At 39.5% G+C, this 20819-nt stretch overlaps 1 protein-coding gene across 7 annotated transcripts in view; it reads right to left on the reverse strand.

The window, feature by feature from the left end:
* SENP6 (SUMO specific peptidase 6) overlaps positions 1-20819 on the reverse strand; it is a 70296-nt gene that overhangs the window by 28673 nt on the left and 20804 nt on the right. For 3 of the 7 annotated variants that reach the window (XM_060752932.2, XM_060752929.2, XM_060752935.2), the window contains 4 exons: positions 9060-9130; positions 8039-8184; positions 6160-6538; positions 3178-3410 (listed from right to left, as the gene is read on the reverse strand). In XM_060752932.2, the coding sequence (XP_060608915.2) occupies positions 3178-3410; positions 6160-6538; positions 8039-8184; positions 9060-9130 (829 nt within the window). Of the gene's footprint in view, positions 1-2147; positions 2235-3177; positions 3411-6159; positions 6539-8038; positions 8185-9059; positions 9131-16885; positions 16907-20819 lie in introns of those variants that run through there. The other 4 variants (XM_060752931.2, XM_060752928.2, XM_060752930.2 and 1 more) reach the window with 3 other exon arrangements.

A 20819-nucleotide genomic window follows, 5' to 3' on the forward strand; every position in this document is an offset into this window, starting at 1 on the left:
AATTATTAAAAACATCATTCACTAAAACAGTTGTCATCTAACAGCTTCATTTAAAATGTTGGGGTTATGTTTCAGAACAGGTGGAAGAGAACAGGTATTAAAAGTACATGCAAGTAAAACTTTTAAAAATGTATATCTAGGAAAAAACATCAATAATCAAAGTATGCAAAACACCTATGAGCATCCTTTATCTGGAATTTCAAAGTCTAAAATGCTCCAAAAACCAAATTTTTCCACACGGGAGGCTGAGATAGTGACAAAAATGTTGTTTCCCGCATAAAATGTGTAAAACATTTATGATCTAAAAAAAAACCCTGTTTAGACTTTGGGCCAATTTCCAAGGTACCACCTAACTCCAAGATATCTCCTTAGGTACATATATGCAAATACAAGTATTCCAAAATAAAAAAAATCCCAAATTCAAAATACTTCTGCTGCCAGGCAAGTTGGGTTATGAACATTCAACCCATTCAATTTGCACTTTGAAATCTGTTTTAATTATCCTATCACATGCATTATTTCCCTGTGTATTTAGGTAAATCATTTGACAGCTGTAGCCAAGAGTAAAGTCCCAATCTGCTAACGCAAATTCATGCTAACGCAAAGTGATGCAGTTGCAATTCATCTGACACTAATCATGTATTCCTTAAAATAATGCTACCTTTATTTTGCTGCAATTAACATCTATCAAACCACTTCAAGCTAAAGAGCCTCTGCAAATTTTCTAGATTTATATTAAGTCTTGCTTACATTGCAGAATAGACAAGAGGATGAGAGGCCTGTGCAACTATAGGGTGAATCAAATCCTGCGGATTGAATGCTATTCCATTTTAGTATGAACATGCCTGTCCCAGACTGGGATTATTCTGGGCCTTGCTCCAAGTCTCAAGAATACAGTTAATGTCATCCAAACGTAAACAAAGAAATCAGTTTGAGACAATGAATAATTAATAGCAAATTCTGTTTTCATAACACAGATTCTGTGTCCTTCACCAAACTGGAACAAGTACGGATGTGGACAATACATGTACATAGAACAAAACATATAAAATATGGGTGTCAGGAAAAGTGAAAAGCATTGTAATAGCAAATTATCACACAGAGGTATATTATTTTCAGGAGAATGGATGTACTTATACAACATATAGATTAAAATTAGGATAACCTTGGACACAATGAAAATATGTTGCTATATGGAACATAAGAAATGCTATCATTTTACTTTAAATGCACACTATGAGTCCAATCCAAATAAATTTCACTAAATCACATTGATTTCATTAGGCAGAAAAGTAAGTATGTTCCTGAATCTTTCCCACTGAACAGTTAGATCTTAGAGGTTTCATTTTGTTGGGATCACAGATAAACTTGACACATGACTCATAGAACCGGGGTGAGACAGCAGGAAGTGAGAGAAAACCCCTAAGAAAATAATTTTTCATGGGAGAAAGGTGTATCCAGTGAAGTTGTATCACCAATTCTCGTTTCCACAATAAGCCACATTTTTCAAAATCCAATTATCATTGAAAAGAAAGTGAGGTGAAATCTTCTGAACAGCAAAATCTTCTGTACAGACAGCAAAACAAACACCACGGGGATGTTAACCCTTCCCTATGCTCTCCAAAGCAAAAAAGTATTTATTTTTGGCGAGTTACACTTTAAAAATGTTTACCTGTTCCGACTTACATACAAATTCAATTTAAGAACAAACCAACATAACCTATCTTGTCCCTAACTTGGGGAATGCCTGTATATAAGTCCTGATATGGTTTCACCACATGTGCGTAATATTTTGGATTTGTTGCTATTGTTGTCAAGTAAACTTTGACTTATGGCAACGCCTATGAATGATATCTCCACTCACCATGTCAACAACAGCCCTGCCTCAGCCTTGCAAACCCAGGGGTGTGGCTTCCTTGCTTGATACTCCCTCTTTAAAATATTTTCATTAGTATGTCTACACATCCTGTTTTGTTTGATAGGTCTTTGTAAGATATTTTTGCATGTTCCATAGGTATTCTTTACACAAATATGAAGACACCAGGTAGTCTCTGAACAATTTCCCAAGTTTGAAGATCAACCATTATAATGAACACACCCTTTTAAATAATTGCTGCCATGACTAGTAAGTCTTTAGATTAACATACCGTGAAAGTTGTCCCCATTGAGAGCACTTAAGGAGACTGCTCATGGTGCATTTTTGTCTTTGTTTATCCAATTCTTGCAGTGATGCTCAAACTAAAAAACAAAAATCCCCACCATGAAAAATCCTTAGAATAAAGTGCTATTAACTGGGACAATTTTCAATGTATTTTAATGTTAAGGAATTAGAATCCTTTCTGGGTACAATTTCTTTGATGTCATTTCTTTCATGCTGACCAGCAATGTGAGAGCCACTTCACTGTGGCTGTTTTCATGCTGCTCTGCTAAAAGAAATATTGAGGAGTTGGGCCATTGAGAAGAAACATCCTCTTTGCTAGCTCTCAATAAGTCAACTTCTAACACTAATTTAGCGATCTTACTCCTCTAAAATGGTTCTGACTTAAACCAACAAAGCAGCAAGGAAAACGAGCACAAGAAGTGGCTCAAACACTGTTGAGAAAAACATTAACTAAAGTTTCAAAATATGGAAGTCCACTGATAATAACAAGGGACTTCCATGTAACTAATGAGACTTCATGCTTCTGTTTTTAAAGCACCCACTCCACTCAACTTCAAACATTAAATCAGAACACTGTTTCAAAACCATCTAATCATGCATCTAGAGATACTGATGTTGTATTGTATTATTGTACCACTTCACATATACTCTGCTTTTCCCTAAAGCAAACTGGAGCCCAAAACAGCTTCCAATTCTTCAAATTATGCTATAGGTTAGTTAGTTAATGTGCAAAGATGTTGAAGAGAATCCAGCATATATTGATGCTTGATCTGGAAAAGGTTAATAATACATTAGAGTTCTGCCAAAATTAGTAAAACAAGTTAGTACCAACTAATGCAATCCATTGAATTCAACTAATAAATTATTATGCTTAGAATCCATAAGGAGGCTACACTATGTTTCCACCAATGTATTATAAATATATGCATGCATCCCCCAGGATATATTCATACATATCTATAAATACTGAATGGATACATCTATGCCCTTTTTGAAATTACATACGGAAGGGCTACCTGGTCTTTCATTCTTGCTTTTCTTGGTAATGTGATGGCAGATTCTGAGTCTGCTGTAATGCTAGTTAACCTTTGTTGTAGTTCACAGGTGTTCTCCTTCAAGGCTGCCTCCACCTTTCCTGTGGAAGGTGCAGGGGATGAACAGGCTGAATCTGCTGGACGTGGTGATATGCTCTCCATTCGGTTATTACTGCCAATCTCATTCTCTTCTTCATCATCACTGGATAAAACAACTACAAGGAAAAAGTATTCGTCTCAAGCCCTACGTTTTAGGAATTGAAACTCTGATCTTTTGAGATTTATGTCATATATTTCTTTACTGGAATCCTTTTATAGTGAGAAATAAGGTGCAGCTCTAAAAATAACTTCTTCAGCCCTCCGCTTCTCCTTCATAAAAACATTGCTTGCCTAGGTAATGGTCAACTCACTTCCAAGCATTTGAAAAGGCATTACTGGCCTTTTTCTCAGCCTTTGGGAGATTTATGTATACCCTTCACTTTAAAAAAAGTTTGGACAGGGCTTTTCTCCAAATTTAGAGGTGTGTGCAAAAGGTTCCCCAACACTGAAATAAAAAAAATATCTCCACCCACGTCCTCAAGACATTATTAATCAGAAAGGACCCTGTCCACTGAAGGGTTTTTACATGCTACAATTGGGGGGGGGGGTCCTCACATTTCCTAAACATTATTATGTTATTGGGTTGTTGTAGGTTTTTCCGGGCTATATGGCCATGTTCTGGAGCTAATTTTTCTCCTGAAGTTTCGACTGCATCTATGGCAAGCATCCTCAGAGGTAGTGAGGTCTTGAATAGCATTCAATGGCTTAGAAGTGCCCGGGGGGAATCCCTTGTTGAGAGTGATTTTATGTGCCTGTTTGTTTCCCCTCTGTTGTTTTGCTGTTGTGATTTTTGAGTCCTTTAATACTGGTAGCCAGATTTTGTTCATTTTCATGGTTTCTTCCTTTCTGTTGAAATTGTCCACATGCTTGTGGATTTCAATGGCTTCTCTGTGTAGTCTGACATGGTGGTTGTGAGAGTGGTCCAGCACTTCTGTGTTCTCAAATAATATGCTGTGTCCAGGTTGGTTCATCAGGTGCTCTGCTATGGCTGATTTCTCTGGTTGGAGTAGTTTGCAGTGCCTTCCATGTTCCCACCAAGAAAATCCAACAAATGCTACGTTCAGCAAAGGACGAGAGGGATCCTCTCACCTCTGCAGGAGTCTACCGTGTACCATGCAGCTGTGGACAAGTCTACATAGGGACCACCAAACGCAGCGCCCAGACATGTATCAAGGAACATGAAAGGCACTGCAAACTACTCCAACCATAGATGCAGGCGAAACGTCAGGAGAAAAATTGCCTCCATAATATGGCCATATAGCCCGGAAACACCTACAACAACCCAGTGATTCCAGCCATGAAAGCCTTCGACAATACATTATTATGTTATGTTAAAGCACAATGTATTAAATCACAATTTCCAATAAATAAGCAATAACTACACCAATACTAGTAAATTACTTTTTTATTCCATAGATGTCACACTGCAGTTTATCCCAGGTGATATCTTCCATTGTAGCACTGCAGAGCTTCACAATGATTTAGCTGCATATCATGGACCTTCAGAGCATGTTCCAAAAGCATTTAAATTACCTGTCATTATGTTCTCCTCAGAAGTATTTCCAATGGGGGATATGGGCTGTGCAAAAAGTTGTTTGTGAATCATATGTCGGATCTATTTCGTTAGATCCATACATATGACACAATTTTCAAACTGTGAGCAGTGCCCAAGCCAAAAAACTTAAAAAGATTCAAAACACTGACCTATGATTTTTTGGAAGAGCAATATAAGTCTCGTAAGTGGCTCCAAGATGCTGTTTTTCCCTCAAAAGGGCTGGGTTTGATTCCCCAAAAGCAGTGGCAAGGGAAGCCCAGGCAGGAGGTATGCCTGCCTGGCTGGATGGCCAACACATGGCTAGCCCAGAGGGTATTCTGAAGCGAGCAGAATTCTGGGAAATGTAATTTAGAGCAGGACCTTTTGAATTCTCTGCCACAGGGTCCCTGCCTTCCCAAATGACATTTACCAGAATTCTGCCTCCCCCTCCTCCCTGAAAGTTTTGGTGAGGGAAAACTTGTGTTCATTCTCTAAAACAGTGGTTCTCAATCTGTGAGTCCCCAGATGTTTTGGCCTTCAACTCCCACAAATCCTAACAGCTGGTAAACAGGCTGGGATTTCTGGGAGTTGTAGGCCAAAACACCTGGGGAACCACTGCTCTAAAGGGATTTCAAGATAAAAGGGAATTGTTGGGAGTTGAATCAACCTTGTGAGGTAGGTAAAGTTGGGAGGCAGTAACTCCAAAGTTTACCTAGTATGTTTCCTATTATTATTTCAAAAGTTGGATGGGCATCCATTGGTGGTGCTTTAACTGTGCTTTTCCTGCCTGGCAGAAGGGGGTTGGACTGAATGGCCCCTGGGGCCTTTCAATGAAATAGTACTGTTAAGTTTATGTTAGTCAAAGTTCCCTAAAAAATCAGAGGATGTGCAAATCTTTCTGAAACTTGGCAGGAATGATGCCCTGGTTATGCTGTATAATTGTACAGAAAATTTAAGGAGACAGCTCTTCTAGTTTCTTTTAAATGTACATAAAAACTTTTTTAAATTTTCAAAACTTAGTAGATGTGTGAAATTTTCTGAAATTTGGGGCCTTAATGTGTGCTACAAATATAGCAAGTTTCATGACAATTGCACTAAAACTGAGGGAGGAGCCGCGTGAGTGTCCCCATTGGCACAAATGGGTAAATAACAAAAAACTAACAACCTTTTTGGAACTATTTAACAGTTGCAACACGGACCTCTTACAACTTTTCCAAAACACTTTAGAATCAAATGGGGGGTCGCATAATTTTCATTAGGACAAACAAAGCCTTTTTTAAAAGTCATGCACACTTTAAAATAATATCCAACTTATACTTTAAAAAACTTACTTGGGTCATTTAGTTCCGGCGCCGTTGCACTCCTCTGCCTTAAATTTCCTGTAAGTTTGGAACAATTTTTTCCATTTGGTCGCACCATAGTAGGTCCTACATTGCGCCTCACAGCAAAATCAACTGAAACTGCCTCAGGAGAAGATCCATAAAACCTTTTTGCATTTAGTCCAGTACTTAAAGATTTCTGTCCTGCCAAATTCTCATGTATTGGCTCTCGTGCCAAAGGTTCCAAAGTATCGTTTAATGCCATGCTTTGAACAGACTGTCTTTGTAAGCCTGCAATACAACACTTTCCGCAAATACTGCATTTGGACTGACTTTCATTTGCTTTACCAGAACACAAGCAAATTGTGGGACAACTGTTCTGTTCTGAACCCTAGGAGAAAAGAAAAACAGATTAACCAACATTGGATAGTGCATCCAAATCTCTAGCAATTCTCTTCGAGATTGGGCTCAGAAGACAATAAGGAGAAACTCTAGAGGTAAGAATATGAGATGGGGATGGGTTGAACTCCTGAATGGAAGGACCTGATATAACCAGACCTTTTTTGGGGTGGGGTGGGGGGACTGTGACCTTTACAGAGGCTAGTCCTTATCATAAGCATCATCATCATCTGATAAAGTTGAAGTGGACAGATGTTTCTCCTTTTGCAATTGTTTCTCTACAGACATGTTGGGCATTAGTGACTGTAGATTTTTGAGGCCTGGGAGAAGGCTTAAGAGGTTTATCTGGTGTTGGAACCAATGCATTTATCTTCCAAGGATGCTTGAAGGAGGCCTAAGATGTCTAACTCGGTAGCAGAAGGCAGGCGTAATGAAACAGCCCTCCAGACTGTTGCAAGGGCAATAGTCTGGAGGGCCTCTTACTTATCACTTAAGAGCCTTAAGGTGAGAAGCTATGCTACACCTCGCATACCATAAAAAGGTCTGGTAAAATAGACAGAACCATGTTGTCTTCATTCGAGCAGATGAGGCAATGTAGAAAAGTGAGATTTTCACCCCACAGTTTAGCCACTTCTAGTTGAGTGTCTTCAGGACCTTAAGCTCTCAGACAGCAAAAATAAATAAATAAATAAAAATTGCTGAGATTTCCTGACAATCCTACCATAATGGCGGACAAAAGACAACTGTGTTTTGGTGGGAACACAGAGCTTATATGCACAGGAGCAAAGAGACTTATTGCCAAAGCACAGTTCTAGTAATTTCACAGAAAGCTGCCCAGGTGCAGAATGGCTCATATGCCATTATTAATATTGCTGTTATGCATGAGTCACAAAAATCATGAAGAACTATGTTCTCTTCAGGGTAACAATCCCGATACATGAGTGCATGACTCAAAGTTATGGATTAAACTCAGCTTCCATTTTCTTTTTATCTTAGGTTTCTCCATCATTTCTTATTTTCCTATGAGTCTTTATCAGCTTTCTGTATATGTTTGTGAGAATTCCCAAGTTCAAATTGGTTACTTCTTACCTCCTACCACATAGTCAACCATTCAGTTGCTATATCTGTCTATTAGGACTTGACAGATGCGGGAGCAGATTTACTGAGTAGCACTTGATTAAAACAGTATCAAGATTACTTATATTTGTCAACATCATATCAATTTCCCATATGTTACACCATGTGTCCCATGAGTATATCAGTGACAGATGAGCAAGTTCACTATTTCAAATCTCGGGGATCAGTAATGACAACTCAAGCTGTTTAGGTTTTCGGATTAAGTCTGCACAAATTTTATACTTTAAAAAGCAAAATGCTAGTGCAGTTACTGGTAGCAGAGGCATGCAGGTAGATTATCACAATATGTAAAAAGGCCATTTAATCTTAACAATGTCTATTTTAAAACGTAACAAAACTTTAATATATAACCCACCTCTAGGTGGGTTGCACATTTCTTTGTAGCAGGAGTTGGAAGCAAACCAGACTGATATATAGTGCAGTGACGTTTCAGCTGTACCTTCCTCGTAATTCCTGAATTTGACTCTGACCCAGACTCTTCTCTCTTCTCCATTACACTTTCTGGAAGAGGAGAGGGGAATCAATATCGGTAAATGAAAACACCTCCGCTGAAGACAACTTTAATTCAGCTTTTTACACCCAACCCAAATCGGTATAATAAGCTACTAAGTGCCTCACTCTGTGTCATGATAAGTGAAAAGGTAAGATCTGAGAAAGTAATTCTGTTGAACCAAAATGCAACACCCTCCAGTCAAGCAGAAGCATGGCACTTCAAGATTCATATCATGTATTAAAACAAAGGCAGTTTGATTTTTCTCTATAATAATTTCATTGTTTTATACTGAAAATTATGCTAAGTCACAATATAGTTATTATTTTTAATGAATAGCTCCCAACAAGATAAATGTGTTGATTTCAGTTTATTATATAACACATTAAAAAACTGTCAAAGATAATTTTCTTCGGAAAAAAAGAAAACATGTACACCAACACAATCATGAAGAGGCCACAGGAATGTGCTACACAAAGCAGTAAACATGCTATTTCTTTGGCAGATCAAAGAACTTATTTCATGCATGAAGAGTGTTTCCACTACCATAGTTAAAAATGAAAATACGAGTAAAGCGTATTCATTATAGAGACAAATTGAATTCACAAATCAAACAATCTATACTTCTCTCTAAAATGAAATACTCTTGTTTTTTTAAAAAAAGTAGGCTTCTTTCTATATCAATTACAAAAGCTTTTCATTATATAAAAACAAAAGGTTAAGCAGAATAAGACCAGAAACAAAATACATATGGAAATTGATTAAGTTTTGAAAGCCCATCAAAACAATAGCAAATTTATCCTTTTTTCCTGATTAATAAATGAATTCACACATTCCATGTGCAGTAATTTGATGAGGTAATTAATGAAAATAAAAGCAAACTTACTCATTTCTATAGGTCGAGAAAATCTAATAAATTCATTTTCCATCTTCAAAATGTTGGGAGGATATTCTTTTCTGAGAAAAATGAATCAAGAGTTGCATTCAGCATTCACAATATAACTACAAAATATAATATATTTACTTTTATATAATTAGCATAGTGAAGTTTTTCACCTTCTAAAACAGGTTCTATAGAGATACCTAATTCCAATACCATAAATAGATGTTTAAGTATAGCACAGATGAAGTCTCCCCGATAATAATGTCCATATTCCACAATCAACAGAAACCTTCTCAAAAAAGTTTCCAAAATCAAATACAAATTATTTTCCATGGTTCAGCAACACAATCAAGGAAGCCAGACCCGCAAGTCTATAGGATCTGAGCAGGGCTTCTGATGAAAGAGTAACTAGAGATCCTTTCTGACCTAACCATCTTGTTTCCTCAAAAACCTTTTTTTAGCAGCACCAGCACTGACAGGATAGTAAAACAAGATTATAGAAACACAGGTATTTAGTGTGGGGTTGAAGCAAATGTTTTTAAAAAAAACATTTTAAAGACATGTTCTGGCTTGGAAATCAAAGGGTTCTGTGCTTCAGCTGATCTTATTGAACTATATGTGCCTCAACAGGCAATGAAAACAGCAACTGCTCCAGAATCTATTAGTGAGCATGTGTGAGCAACATAATACAAAGAAAAGGGAAGAACATATAAGCTTATTCTCCAACTGTACTCCCTCTGCCGAACATGTTTACAAAACAAACTAAATAAATAAAATTTAGACATAAAAAAGGAAATCTTAAGAGAAGTGAAAGAAAATAAATCACCTTGGCCCCTTCCACCCAGCTGAACAAAATCCCACGTTATCTGCTTTGAATATATGGCAGTATGGACTCAGATAACCCAGTTCAAAGCAGATGTTGTACTATTTTCTGCCTTGATATTCTGGGATATAGGGCTATGTGGAAGGCCCCCTTGACTGTATTTTGGGAGAAAGCAAAAGATGGTTTCCAAAAGTTTCAAATATTTTGTTTCTTATTAAGGGCTTACCTGACCTACTTTCACAGGTGCATATTGATAGTTCTGAATAAAACTTCACTGAAAAAAGGTTGGCCTGCTCTTCATTTTTGTGGTACAGGAACCTACACCTATTCTTTCCCTGTTATTTCACTCTTTGGTGCCTATTTTTATTAAAGGAATACATCTACATGGTTGTCTGAGGTAAACCTGTATGAATATAATATTTTTGGTCTTCGCAAAAGGACCATGACATTTTTTAACAACCTGTCCATTTTTAAGCAAACAGAAATTACTTTTCTTCACTATACCTCCACTCTCAACCACTTATGGCTAGAAGAAGCCAGTAATCTCATATTTATTTTCTTTCACTTCTCTTAAGGTTTCCATTTTCATGTCTAAATTTCATGTCTAAATTTCTGAACATGAGGAAGAACTTCCTGACTTTGAGAGCCGTTCAGCAGTGGAACTCTCTGCCCCAGAGTGTGGTGGAGGCTCCTTCTTTGGAAGCTTTTAAACAGAGGCTGGATGGCCATCTGTCAGGGGTGATTTGAATGCAATATTCCTGCTTCTTGGCAGGGAGTTGGACTGGATGGCCCATGAGGTCCCTTCCAACTCTTTGATTCTATGATTCTGTGTATTTAGTTAGTTTTGTTTACATGTTCGACAGAAGAATTAATTGAAGAGTAAACTTATATGTTTTTAACATTTTAACCTCGTTAAAGTCTAAAAGGGTGCACAAAAATCTGCTATAAAATAATACAACAATTTTTATAATACAGTTCAGTTAGAAGTTAAAAATTTAAAGATTCTTCCTTTTTCGAAATACTATTAACTAGAGTTAAACGTTTCTGGGCATGAATGTCCTAGGGCCCTTCCACACAGTCATATAACCCAGAATATCAAGGCAGAAAATCCCACAATATCTCCTTTGAACTGGATTATCTGAGTCCACACTGCCATATATTATAGTTCAAAGCAGATAATTGGATTTTATTCAGCTGTGTGGAAGGGGCCCTAGGAGGAGATGTGGGATATCACAAAACCAGAATTAAAAAGGCCTAATTCTTCAACTTATAGAGCAGGGGTCCCCAAACTACGGCCCGGGGGCTGGATGCGGCCCCCTGAGGGCATTTATCCGGCCCCTGAGTGGAATCAGTCTTGGCTCTGTTAATGCAGAGCTCCTTTCGTTCTTTCTGTCTCCCCCCTCACGCTCTCTCTCTCCCCCCACCCGTTTCAGTCTCTCCCCCTTTCCCCTCTTTTTCTTTCTCTTTTGCCCTTCTCTCTTTCTTCCTCTTTTCTCTCTTCTTTTTTTATATCCCTTTCTTTTCTCCTTCTCCTTCTCTTTTGCCCTCCTCCTTCTCCCCCTCCTCCGAGGCGGCGGCGGGGGGGGGGGGGGTCTTGGATCGCGGAGGCTGCTGCCTGGAAGAGCGAAGGCAAGAGAATTCCTTGCCTCTGCTCTTCCAGAAAAGGCACAGCTGTGCAGCTCATGGGCAGCCCCGAAGCCTCCCCTCACCATCCAGCCCTCCCTCCTTCCATCCAACTCAAGGCAGCTAGGAGCCCCTGCAAGCCCCGCCCCCAAGTTAAAGAGGAAGAAACGCCAGCATCCCGGAGGAAAGACCAAACCAGGGCTTCCCTTTCTTCCCCTCTTTGCCCTGTTTCTCTTCGGAAAATCCAGGCTCCTCCTGTGAAAACAGCCAGTAGGTGGGCTGTTAGGAATGGTGGGAATTGAAGTCCAGCACACAAGGAGGGCCCCAGTTGGCCCATGCCTGCTTTAAAGAATACCAGTGATATTTACTTCTGTTGTAATATTTCATATATTTGTTGATTTGAAATTGTATTGAAATGTAAGCTGCTTTGGCCCTTTCCACACAGCTATATAAATTCCACACTGAACCAGTTTATATGGCAGTGTGGACTCTGATAATGCACTACAAAGCAGATATTGTGGATTATCTGCCTTGATATCCTGGGTTATATGGCTGTTTGTAAGGGCCCTTTGAGTGCCCTTCCAGACAGGCCCTATATCCCAGGATCTGATCCTAGGTGTTCTGTTTATCCCGGGTTATTTGGCAGTGCAGACTCATATAATCCAGTTTAAAGCAGAAAACCTGGGATAAAGGGCCTGACTGGAAAGTCCCTCAATCTCCTTGTGGAAACAAAAAGTGGTTTATAAACCAACTTAATAATCATAATAAAGTCCTCCTCTTCTGATCTCCTGCTTGGAGAACAAAAATCTGTTCCTGGTTTGAAAGTGTTATTTCCTGTTTAATTGTGCGGCCCTTACTTTGAAAGTAGTTGTCCTCCTCCAGAAACTTTGTTTGTGTGGAGTTCTGTATACCAAGTTTGGTTGAATTCCATTATTGGGGAATTCAGAATGCTCTTTGATTTCAGGTGCTACTGCAACTCCCTCATGTCTGAGTGTATTTTAACCAAAGCTCCCCAGTATTTTCTGTTGGTCATGGAAGTTCTGCATGTCACGTTTGGTTCAGTTCCAAGTTCCATTGTTGGTGGAGCTCAGAATGCCCTTTGATGGCTGGTGACCTATACATCCATACAATGAATGAAACATCTGAAATCTCCAACCAGATCTAGACTAACTGATGCATACTTGCCGCATTTGTTACGACTAGCAGTGACAAATATGGAACCGGACACTGACCATCTCATTACATTAGCCAAAAGTAGGCCCGGCCCATAGTTCCCACTGAAATACTGATAAGTTTGTTGATTTAACTTTACTTGTTCTTCACTTTAAATATTGTATTTGCCCCGGTTTTGTTTTTTTATTTCAAAATAAGATATGTGCAGTGTGCACAGAAATTTGATCATCGTTTTTTAAAACTATAGTCCGGCGCTCCAACAGTGTGAGGGACGGTGAACTGGCCCCCTGTTAAAAAAGTTTGAGGACCCCTGTTATAGAGTAATACCTCTCCCAGGAAAGCACATCTGGAAGCAAAACTTCCGTTGGTCTCAAAGGCAACAGATAGAAAGACACTTGCCTTCAAAACAGGCTTTGAAGAAAAACCTTATTTCAATGGGCAGATCTGTTACTACAAATAATTGCAACCATCACTCTCTAGTCATACGAAAAACTAGGTTTGGTACTACTAAGGGGAAAAAGTGGCCAAACAATAATTACTATTCTAATTAGTCACCATTTTATGATCAGTCTTGCATTTACCAAGTATGTGTGTGTATGGGTGTGAGGGTATCTTGTGTTGCCCAGGTATGCATTTTCTGAATATGGGATTCTGTGAAGAACTGCATTACCTGTGTTTTCTCATCTTAAGGACTCCTTTCTCCCTTCTCCACCTCACTGCCATCCTTGCAAGGCCCTCTGAGAAGGCCATCCACAGAATGTTTCCATGGCAATGCTCTAGGCCTCCTAAAGTGTGTCTGTTGCCTGGTATGCATTTTCTAATGCTATCTATTAAAAAATACTTATTGTCAACTTTACAATTTTTTGAACAGTCCCTCATTGACCTAGAAAGATTTACTGTTTTTTGAATAATGATTAATATAGATTAAACATGAGGAAGGAGTTAATGCCAGAGGGTTTTACCATACAATGGTTTGGTCATAAACAAACTGCAAAGTGGTTAAAGATGGATAAAAACTGATTTTGATTTGTTTTAGACAATCTAGAATTTGAAACTGCACTATACTCTGGAGATGACAATTTGATTCCTAAATTGTACAAACTGTTGTTAAGAAACGAATGGTTACATGAGCACAACATATTGATAACCAAATACGGGAAACAATGGGAAAAGATCTGGACAAGGAGATTGAAATTCACATTGAGTGATGACTTCAAAGAAAAAAAAATTAACAAGATGATGTACAGACGGTAATTGTCACCAGAGAGGCCGCCTAAGATGTATTAATGCAGTTCTAGTAGATGTTGGAAATAAGAACAAATGTGGGGACATTTTACCATAGCTGGCAGTCTTGTAAAAAGACCCCAAAATATTGGGCTCAAATATATTTGATGTTAGAAGAAACTGTCAAGGTCAAATTCATGATGAAACCAGAGTTCTACTTGTTGAGGATGCTGAATGAGCAACTTAGATTGTGGAAATAGAAATGTGGATGATATTATATGGTTATGGCAGCAGAAATGATCTAAGCCTAGAGATGGGAAGATTCAGCCCTCCTGAAACAAGAATATTGGCTTATGAAGAGATGTGGACTAGCTGAAATGGATAAACTGACAATGCTGATCAAGGAGAAATCCTTGACCAATTTTAAGAAAGAATGGGACTTATTTATGACCTTTCTTCATCAAAGATGGGGCAAACTTCTATTATTGGCTTTCAGAGTTAGAAGAGTGCCAATATAAAGGGAAGAGTTATATTAGTGATATTTTATGGCCATAGAAATTGAGAAGTTAAACCACCAGGCAAAGAGTATGTGGCTCGTAGATTAGACATTGTCATTCTATGTATGGTATGTTTCCTGTGTTGTTGTAATGAGGATGTGTTTTGTTAGCTGTAGTAGTACTTTTATATTAAGAAAAACATCTGGTCAGGTTGCTACTTCTATTAGCCCAAGACATGATCAGGGTAATACTTCCATCTGTCCCAGTTCTGTCCTGGCTTCAACTACCATCAGAACCAGATGTGGCTGGACTTCAACTCTCATTAGCCGCTTATGGGAGAGGATGCTTGGAGTTGGAGTCCAGCCACATCTGTAGAGCCATGTGATCCCCACACATGACTGAAGATACAGCTCTTCTAACTGGTTGGATGGCTCAACCTTCTTTGGCAGGAACTTCTATCATCCCCAGCCTGCCTAGTGAAGGTTAAGGATGATGGGTATTGGAGCCCAAGAAGACTAGTTCTGAAGAGAGTCATGCCTTTAAGTCATAGGTTGTAACCACACAGCTCTACAGAAGAAGCTGGACAACTCAAAGCATCCTCTATCAGACCCCATAATCAAGTTAGGCTGGAACTCCCATCATCTCCAGCCTGTTTAGTTGAACCTCACCACTATTTTAAGTTGGAACATGTGCACCAGGTTTAATCCAAATTCATTAAGCTACACAGGAATCTTCCTGGGACATACATACACATTTTCACTTTTATAATAGATAGATAGGCACACATCTTTTTATTATTCTAAGAAAAAAATAATTTTCTTAGAATATATTTTAGAATTTCCTAGAAATTTCTAAGACAAACATTTATCTCATTAATGTAAACATGTCAACTCATAGCTTTATCTCCATGTTCTTCTGCATACAATAACTTTCAGTTTCAATGTGGCTTCATAGTCCAAGTTACAAGTTATATACAGTCAGTGACCAGTTCGAGAAAGAGGGACATAGTCCCTACAAGCATATCAGAGTTAAGCTTAAGAGATTTAAGACTTTAAAATAACTGTATCATTGTTAGGACATTAAGATAATTATATCTTAAGAATCTAAGATAAAAGCCAAATACAAGATTATATGAAAACCCAACACAATTTATGGAATTAAAGGGAAGGAAACTTGAAGGGAGGGAATAGGGGTGCTCATGTGGCACAGGGAAGGGAAGTCAAGTCAAGCAGAGGAGGGAGCAACATCTATACTATAATTAAAAGTCTGTAATCCCCAGTTTCTGCTAGTATGAAGTCCTGTCTTAAAGTAGCTTGTGCTATCAGTCATCAACTGCCGGATTTTAATCACTGCCTTGCAGAACTTGAGCATAGTCCACTTTTTCACAACATTTTGATGAGCAATAAGGGATCAGAATGAACAAAATATAGTAAGTAGTTTCAAAGATATAACCAAAACTTCCTAGTGAGCTCCCCTATAATGAAATAACGGTGGCTCCACACTTGCAAAGTGTACCACTTTATTCAACAAAAGAATAGTGAGAATGTGGTGGAGCAATAGTGGTCAAACATGGAGGCAAAGTTTCCAAGGAAAAACAAAATGTGTGCTGACACCTGCAACAGGCATTAAAAATTGGAAAAAAAACCTGTAAGTCTAAGACACACCCATTTTTAGAGATATTTAAATTGGTGTGTGTGTGGGGGGGGGGGGGTATAGAAGTGAAGAAATGTGGTATATACATATAAAGTTGATGACTTGGCTTGGACCTAGATCAGAAGATTAAAGCATCCTTCTTCCTTCTGCTGGCATCATACTGTCTTTACCTCGAAACTATTTCAACACTTTGTGATCTCATCAGATGGGCAAAATTGCCTGTTCTATAACACCTCTCTTCAGGCACAGAGCACACTGGATCCCATCATATGATGTTGATCTACTTCTGGCAGGGCTCTGTGTCTGAAGAGTGATGCAGTTGTCTCGGGAGGCAGCAGTGGAAACAAGGGAGGTTTCCCACACTGCATTGAAAACAATGGGGGAAGCCTGGTGGGGATGCTTCCCCTGGTGAGTTTAGGTGAGGGGCGATCTGGGTGATGCAGGGCACGGGGCAACAGTTTCCCCATGCCCTCTGCCAGATTTGCCATGATCCGTGGTGAATTCTCCCACTATTGCCCAGAGCGGAGACCTTCATGTGATGAGGTCCTTTGACTGGTACTGCCTTCCTCTTTGCCTCCTATCTGTCCAAAATAATAGACACACTTTTCCTCCTTTTCTACTACTGCCAAGCAATCAAAAAAGCAATCATGATGGCATTGGCGTACAACATTAAGCCAAGAAAACAATTCCTCCTATGCTAATTCAAACAGAAATCAGCAGATAACTGAATGTGTAATTACATTCCAGAAACTTTCCTATCAAAACAAAAAAAAAGCTAACATTAAGTATTTTCACAGCATTTTTATTTTCCATGCTCTTTTCACTATTGAGCTTACCTTTCCTTTCGTTCCAGATTGCTTAAAATATGAAAGAGAAAAAGATAAGATGCAAGTTCCTTCAACATCAATAGATCTTTTAAAATATTTATTTGGATACTAAACTCAACATTTTAATCAAATAGAATTGTATATTCATTGTAGGTAACATGTCATAAAATTTATTCTTGAAACTATCAAATGAGAAAAAAACAGACCCAGTTGATCCTCCATAAAAGACATACAACAGGGAGACTTTGGCTGACCATAGGTGGATCTACAAAGACCCAAAGCCTGGGGCCAATCCTGCGTGCCGAGTACCAGATCAGCCCTGGGTATGGTCCTCCCAGGAACTCCTTCAGTCACCACAAATAAAAAGATCATAGATGCAAGTCGTCCTAACTTTCCTTCTCCGCAACATGTGTCCTACCTATTCTCTGTTGCATGACATGACATGACATCAGATGGGACAATGGGGTGCCGAGGGAAGAGGAGTGCTGGCCAATGTCATGGCTAGTTAGAACTTGTGTCCAGTAAAAAAGGTAAAGTATTATCAGCATTTACTTATTTTTTTAAAAAATGAAACATTTTCATTCCTGTGCTTTTATTTCATGTATTTTAGAAAGACAAAACCCACCAAATTCTTTTAAATGTGGTAATAGTAGTACAACTGCAGCAGTTGTGATTGACAAAATCAAAATATGATACAAAATTGGGGATGTCTCTTTAAGTAAAACACATAAAGGATTTTATTTAAAGTCAAGAATTTCAAGAAGTCCTGAAAAATCTCAGAAATATGCTACAATATATCTTTTGTAAACCACCCACTCAAGTTGTTCCCCTTTGCCCACGCCTAACCTGATTCCATGTCTGTGCAACCCAAAAACATCATCACTTTGGAGAGTTTGGAAGACTCTGCTGCAAGAAGAATGCAGTCTTCCTCTCATCCTTCTCCTTCCTCTTGAGAGGGCTCTTCCCAGAGACTAGGCAATGTGGGGGAGGGGGGGGAAGGTGTAGGTGAAAAGGAAGACAAAGAGCCTTCCAGGCTCTCCAAAGGGATGAAAAGGAAGCCTGAGCCTCCACCTCCACCTCTCTTGTCCTTGTCTCATCCCTGGGAAGAGGGGTTGAAAGAGAACTGCTCTTGAAGGCTCTGCTCCAAGGAAAATGCAACCTTCTTTTCCAGCTTCCTCCTCTTCTTCTTCTTCTTGTAATTGCTCTTCCCAAGGACTTGGGGGGAGCGGAGGCTCAGGCTTGCTCTGCAGAGTGGTCTCGAAGCTGTCTGCCTCCCTCCTTTGAGTCCAGGCAAGGCAGTGTTGGTTCTCTGCTGTCATCCTTGAGGGCAACAAGCTCAAGAAAGGCTAGACAAGAAGCTCAATGGGAGAAAACCAACAATATCTCTCAAGGGAGAAAGGGAGCCAGTTTTAAGGCCACTCTCGCCTTCTCTGCTACCCCCCCCCCCCATTTGCCTCATCCCTGGGAAGAGGAAGGCTTACTGACCATTCTGCCAGACAGAGCTAGGAGACTTTTCTCAGCTGGCAGCAGCCAAGGGAAACCTCCTAGCTCTCACACCTTCATCCGCCCATGCACCTGCCCCTTGGGGAGGCATGCCGGGTTGGGGGGACGGACTATTATGCAAGGAATAGAAGAATTCCTAAACCGAGATCCCAAAAAGGGATGTGTGATTATTATGTGATAACAACTATTATGTAGTGAATAACAATGTCTATTTATATTTGCAGATTTAACTTTTGCAGATCTGATTAATATGTTCTCTCTTGAAATCTCTAGGTGTTCAAAGGCACTGCTTCTTAAACTATGAGCCCCAACTAAGAATGTTAGGGTCACAAAAATTGGCAACAGTAAAATAATGTTGAACACCACGCTATTCAACTATATCCAAATGCTAATGAGATCTTTAGTATCAAAATAAGTACTAAATATAAAATATTTTCCAATAGTGATTCTGAAATGGTAGAGGTTCTTCACTAATGAAATCACTGGTATTTCTTCATAAACTATAAGCAATGTTGGAAATAAAACTACACAAGTGGTACTGGTTTCTGCATTAAACAGAAGTTTGATCACAAAGTACGGGTTCCCCTAAGAGCGAAGTACCCATTATTATTGGACCTCCTGCTCCACTATATATATATATATATATATATATATATATATATGGAAACTACTGGATCTCAGGAAGACAACAAACTATCAATTAAAAAAGCTCTAAAATAGAAATAGCTTGAGAAAACTAGATTGCCACTGCATTAACACCTTCAATCTGCATATAACACAATAGAAAATCTTCCAAGTCACCTAGTTTTCAATTCGCATATATGATTTTAGATTCAGGGTCTATTCATGATAGGCAAAATAAGAATCAGACACAACATGGCACAAGACAAGAGGCAAGGCGAGGACAAGATTGAACAATGCAAGTGTAAATGCAGTAGTAAGCCTCAATGATCAGAGGATCTCCAGAGCTGTTTCTTTCAAGGAAAACTCCAAATATAAATTTTCCAGGTTTCCTGAATGAATCCAAATAGTGTAGGCTGCAGAACTTTAAAATCATTAACAATTGAGGAATCCATATGCTGACAGACAACAGGGTAAGGACATAAGAAGACTTAAACAGTAAGAGACAAAGGACTGGGTATAATCCAAATGTATTGGCATGTAGCTGTTGCGTGGATAGTGGGAGCAGGACAAAAAGAGGCAAAGACCAGAACACAGGACGGAAGAGAAACGAGGTGTGTCTGCTTCTCGCCTTCCAGAGAGCCTTTGTTTATTCTCTAAGCCAACTTTATATCCTACTAGCTTAGAGACCCGGCGCTGCCCGGGCTATTTGAGAAAGTGGGTAATGGCGGTTCTGTATGCCAAGTTTGGTCTTTATTGGTCATTTGATGACTGTTGTGTTGTTTTCAAGAAGTGAGTGAAGGTACTGCAAGTCCCATCATCCAAAGTCCATCCTCCTTTAAGCTGCAGCAGGATGTAGAGTGGGTCATGGGGGCTCTGTGTGCTAAGTTTGGTCTTGATCAGTCATTGGATTAGGGTTGCAGTGGTTTCAGTAAGTTAGTGAAGGTACTGCAAGTCCCATCATCCATGATCCACCCTCCTCCAAACTGAGACAGGATGTAGATAGGGTCATGGGGCCTCTGTGTGCCAAGTTTGGTCTTGATTGGACATTAGATGAGGGTTACAGCCATCTTGGGAAGGGAGTGGAGGTACTTGAAGTCCCATCATCCATGGTCTGTCTTCCTCGAAACTGCACCAGGATGTAGAGTGGGTCATGGGGACTCTGTGTGCCAAGTTTGGTCTTGATCAGTCATTGGCAAGGGTCTCAGTGGTCTCAGGAAGTGAGTGAAGTGACTGCAAGTCCCATCATCCATAGTCAAATTCTTCCAAACCACACCAGGATGTAGAGTGGGTCATGCGGGCTCTCTGTGTAAATTGTGGTCCTGATCCATCATTGTTGGCAGTTGTATTGGTCTTAGGAAGGGAGTGCAGGTATTGCAAGTCCCATCATCCATGGTGCATCCTCCTCCAAACCACACCAGGATGTAGAGTGCGTCATGGAGACTCAGTATGCCAAGTTAGGTCTTTATCGGTAATTGGATGAGGGTTGCAGTGGTCTCAAGAATTGAGCAAAGGTACTGCAAGTCCCATAATCCATGGTCCATCCCCGGCCAAACCACACCAGGACGTAAAGTGGGTCATGAGAGGTCTATGTGCCAAATTTGGTCCTGATCAGTCATTGGATGAGGTTAACAGCGGTCTCAGAATGTGAGTGGTGGTACTCCAAGTCCCATCATCCATGGTTCATCCTCTTCCAAACTACAGTAGGATGTCGAGTGGGTCATGGGGGCTCTGTGTGCCAAGTCTGGTCTGTATTGGTAATTGTCTGACTCAGCCCCCTCTGGCCTTTCCTTTCCTCTGTTTGTCATCTCGGAATCTT

This window comes from Anolis sagrei, chromosome 1 (genome assembly GCF_037176765.1).
Source record: "Anolis sagrei isolate rAnoSag1 chromosome 1, rAnoSag1.mat, whole genome shotgun sequence".
NCBI classification, from domain to species: domain Eukaryota; kingdom Metazoa; phylum Chordata; class Lepidosauria; order Squamata; family Dactyloidae; genus Anolis; species Anolis sagrei.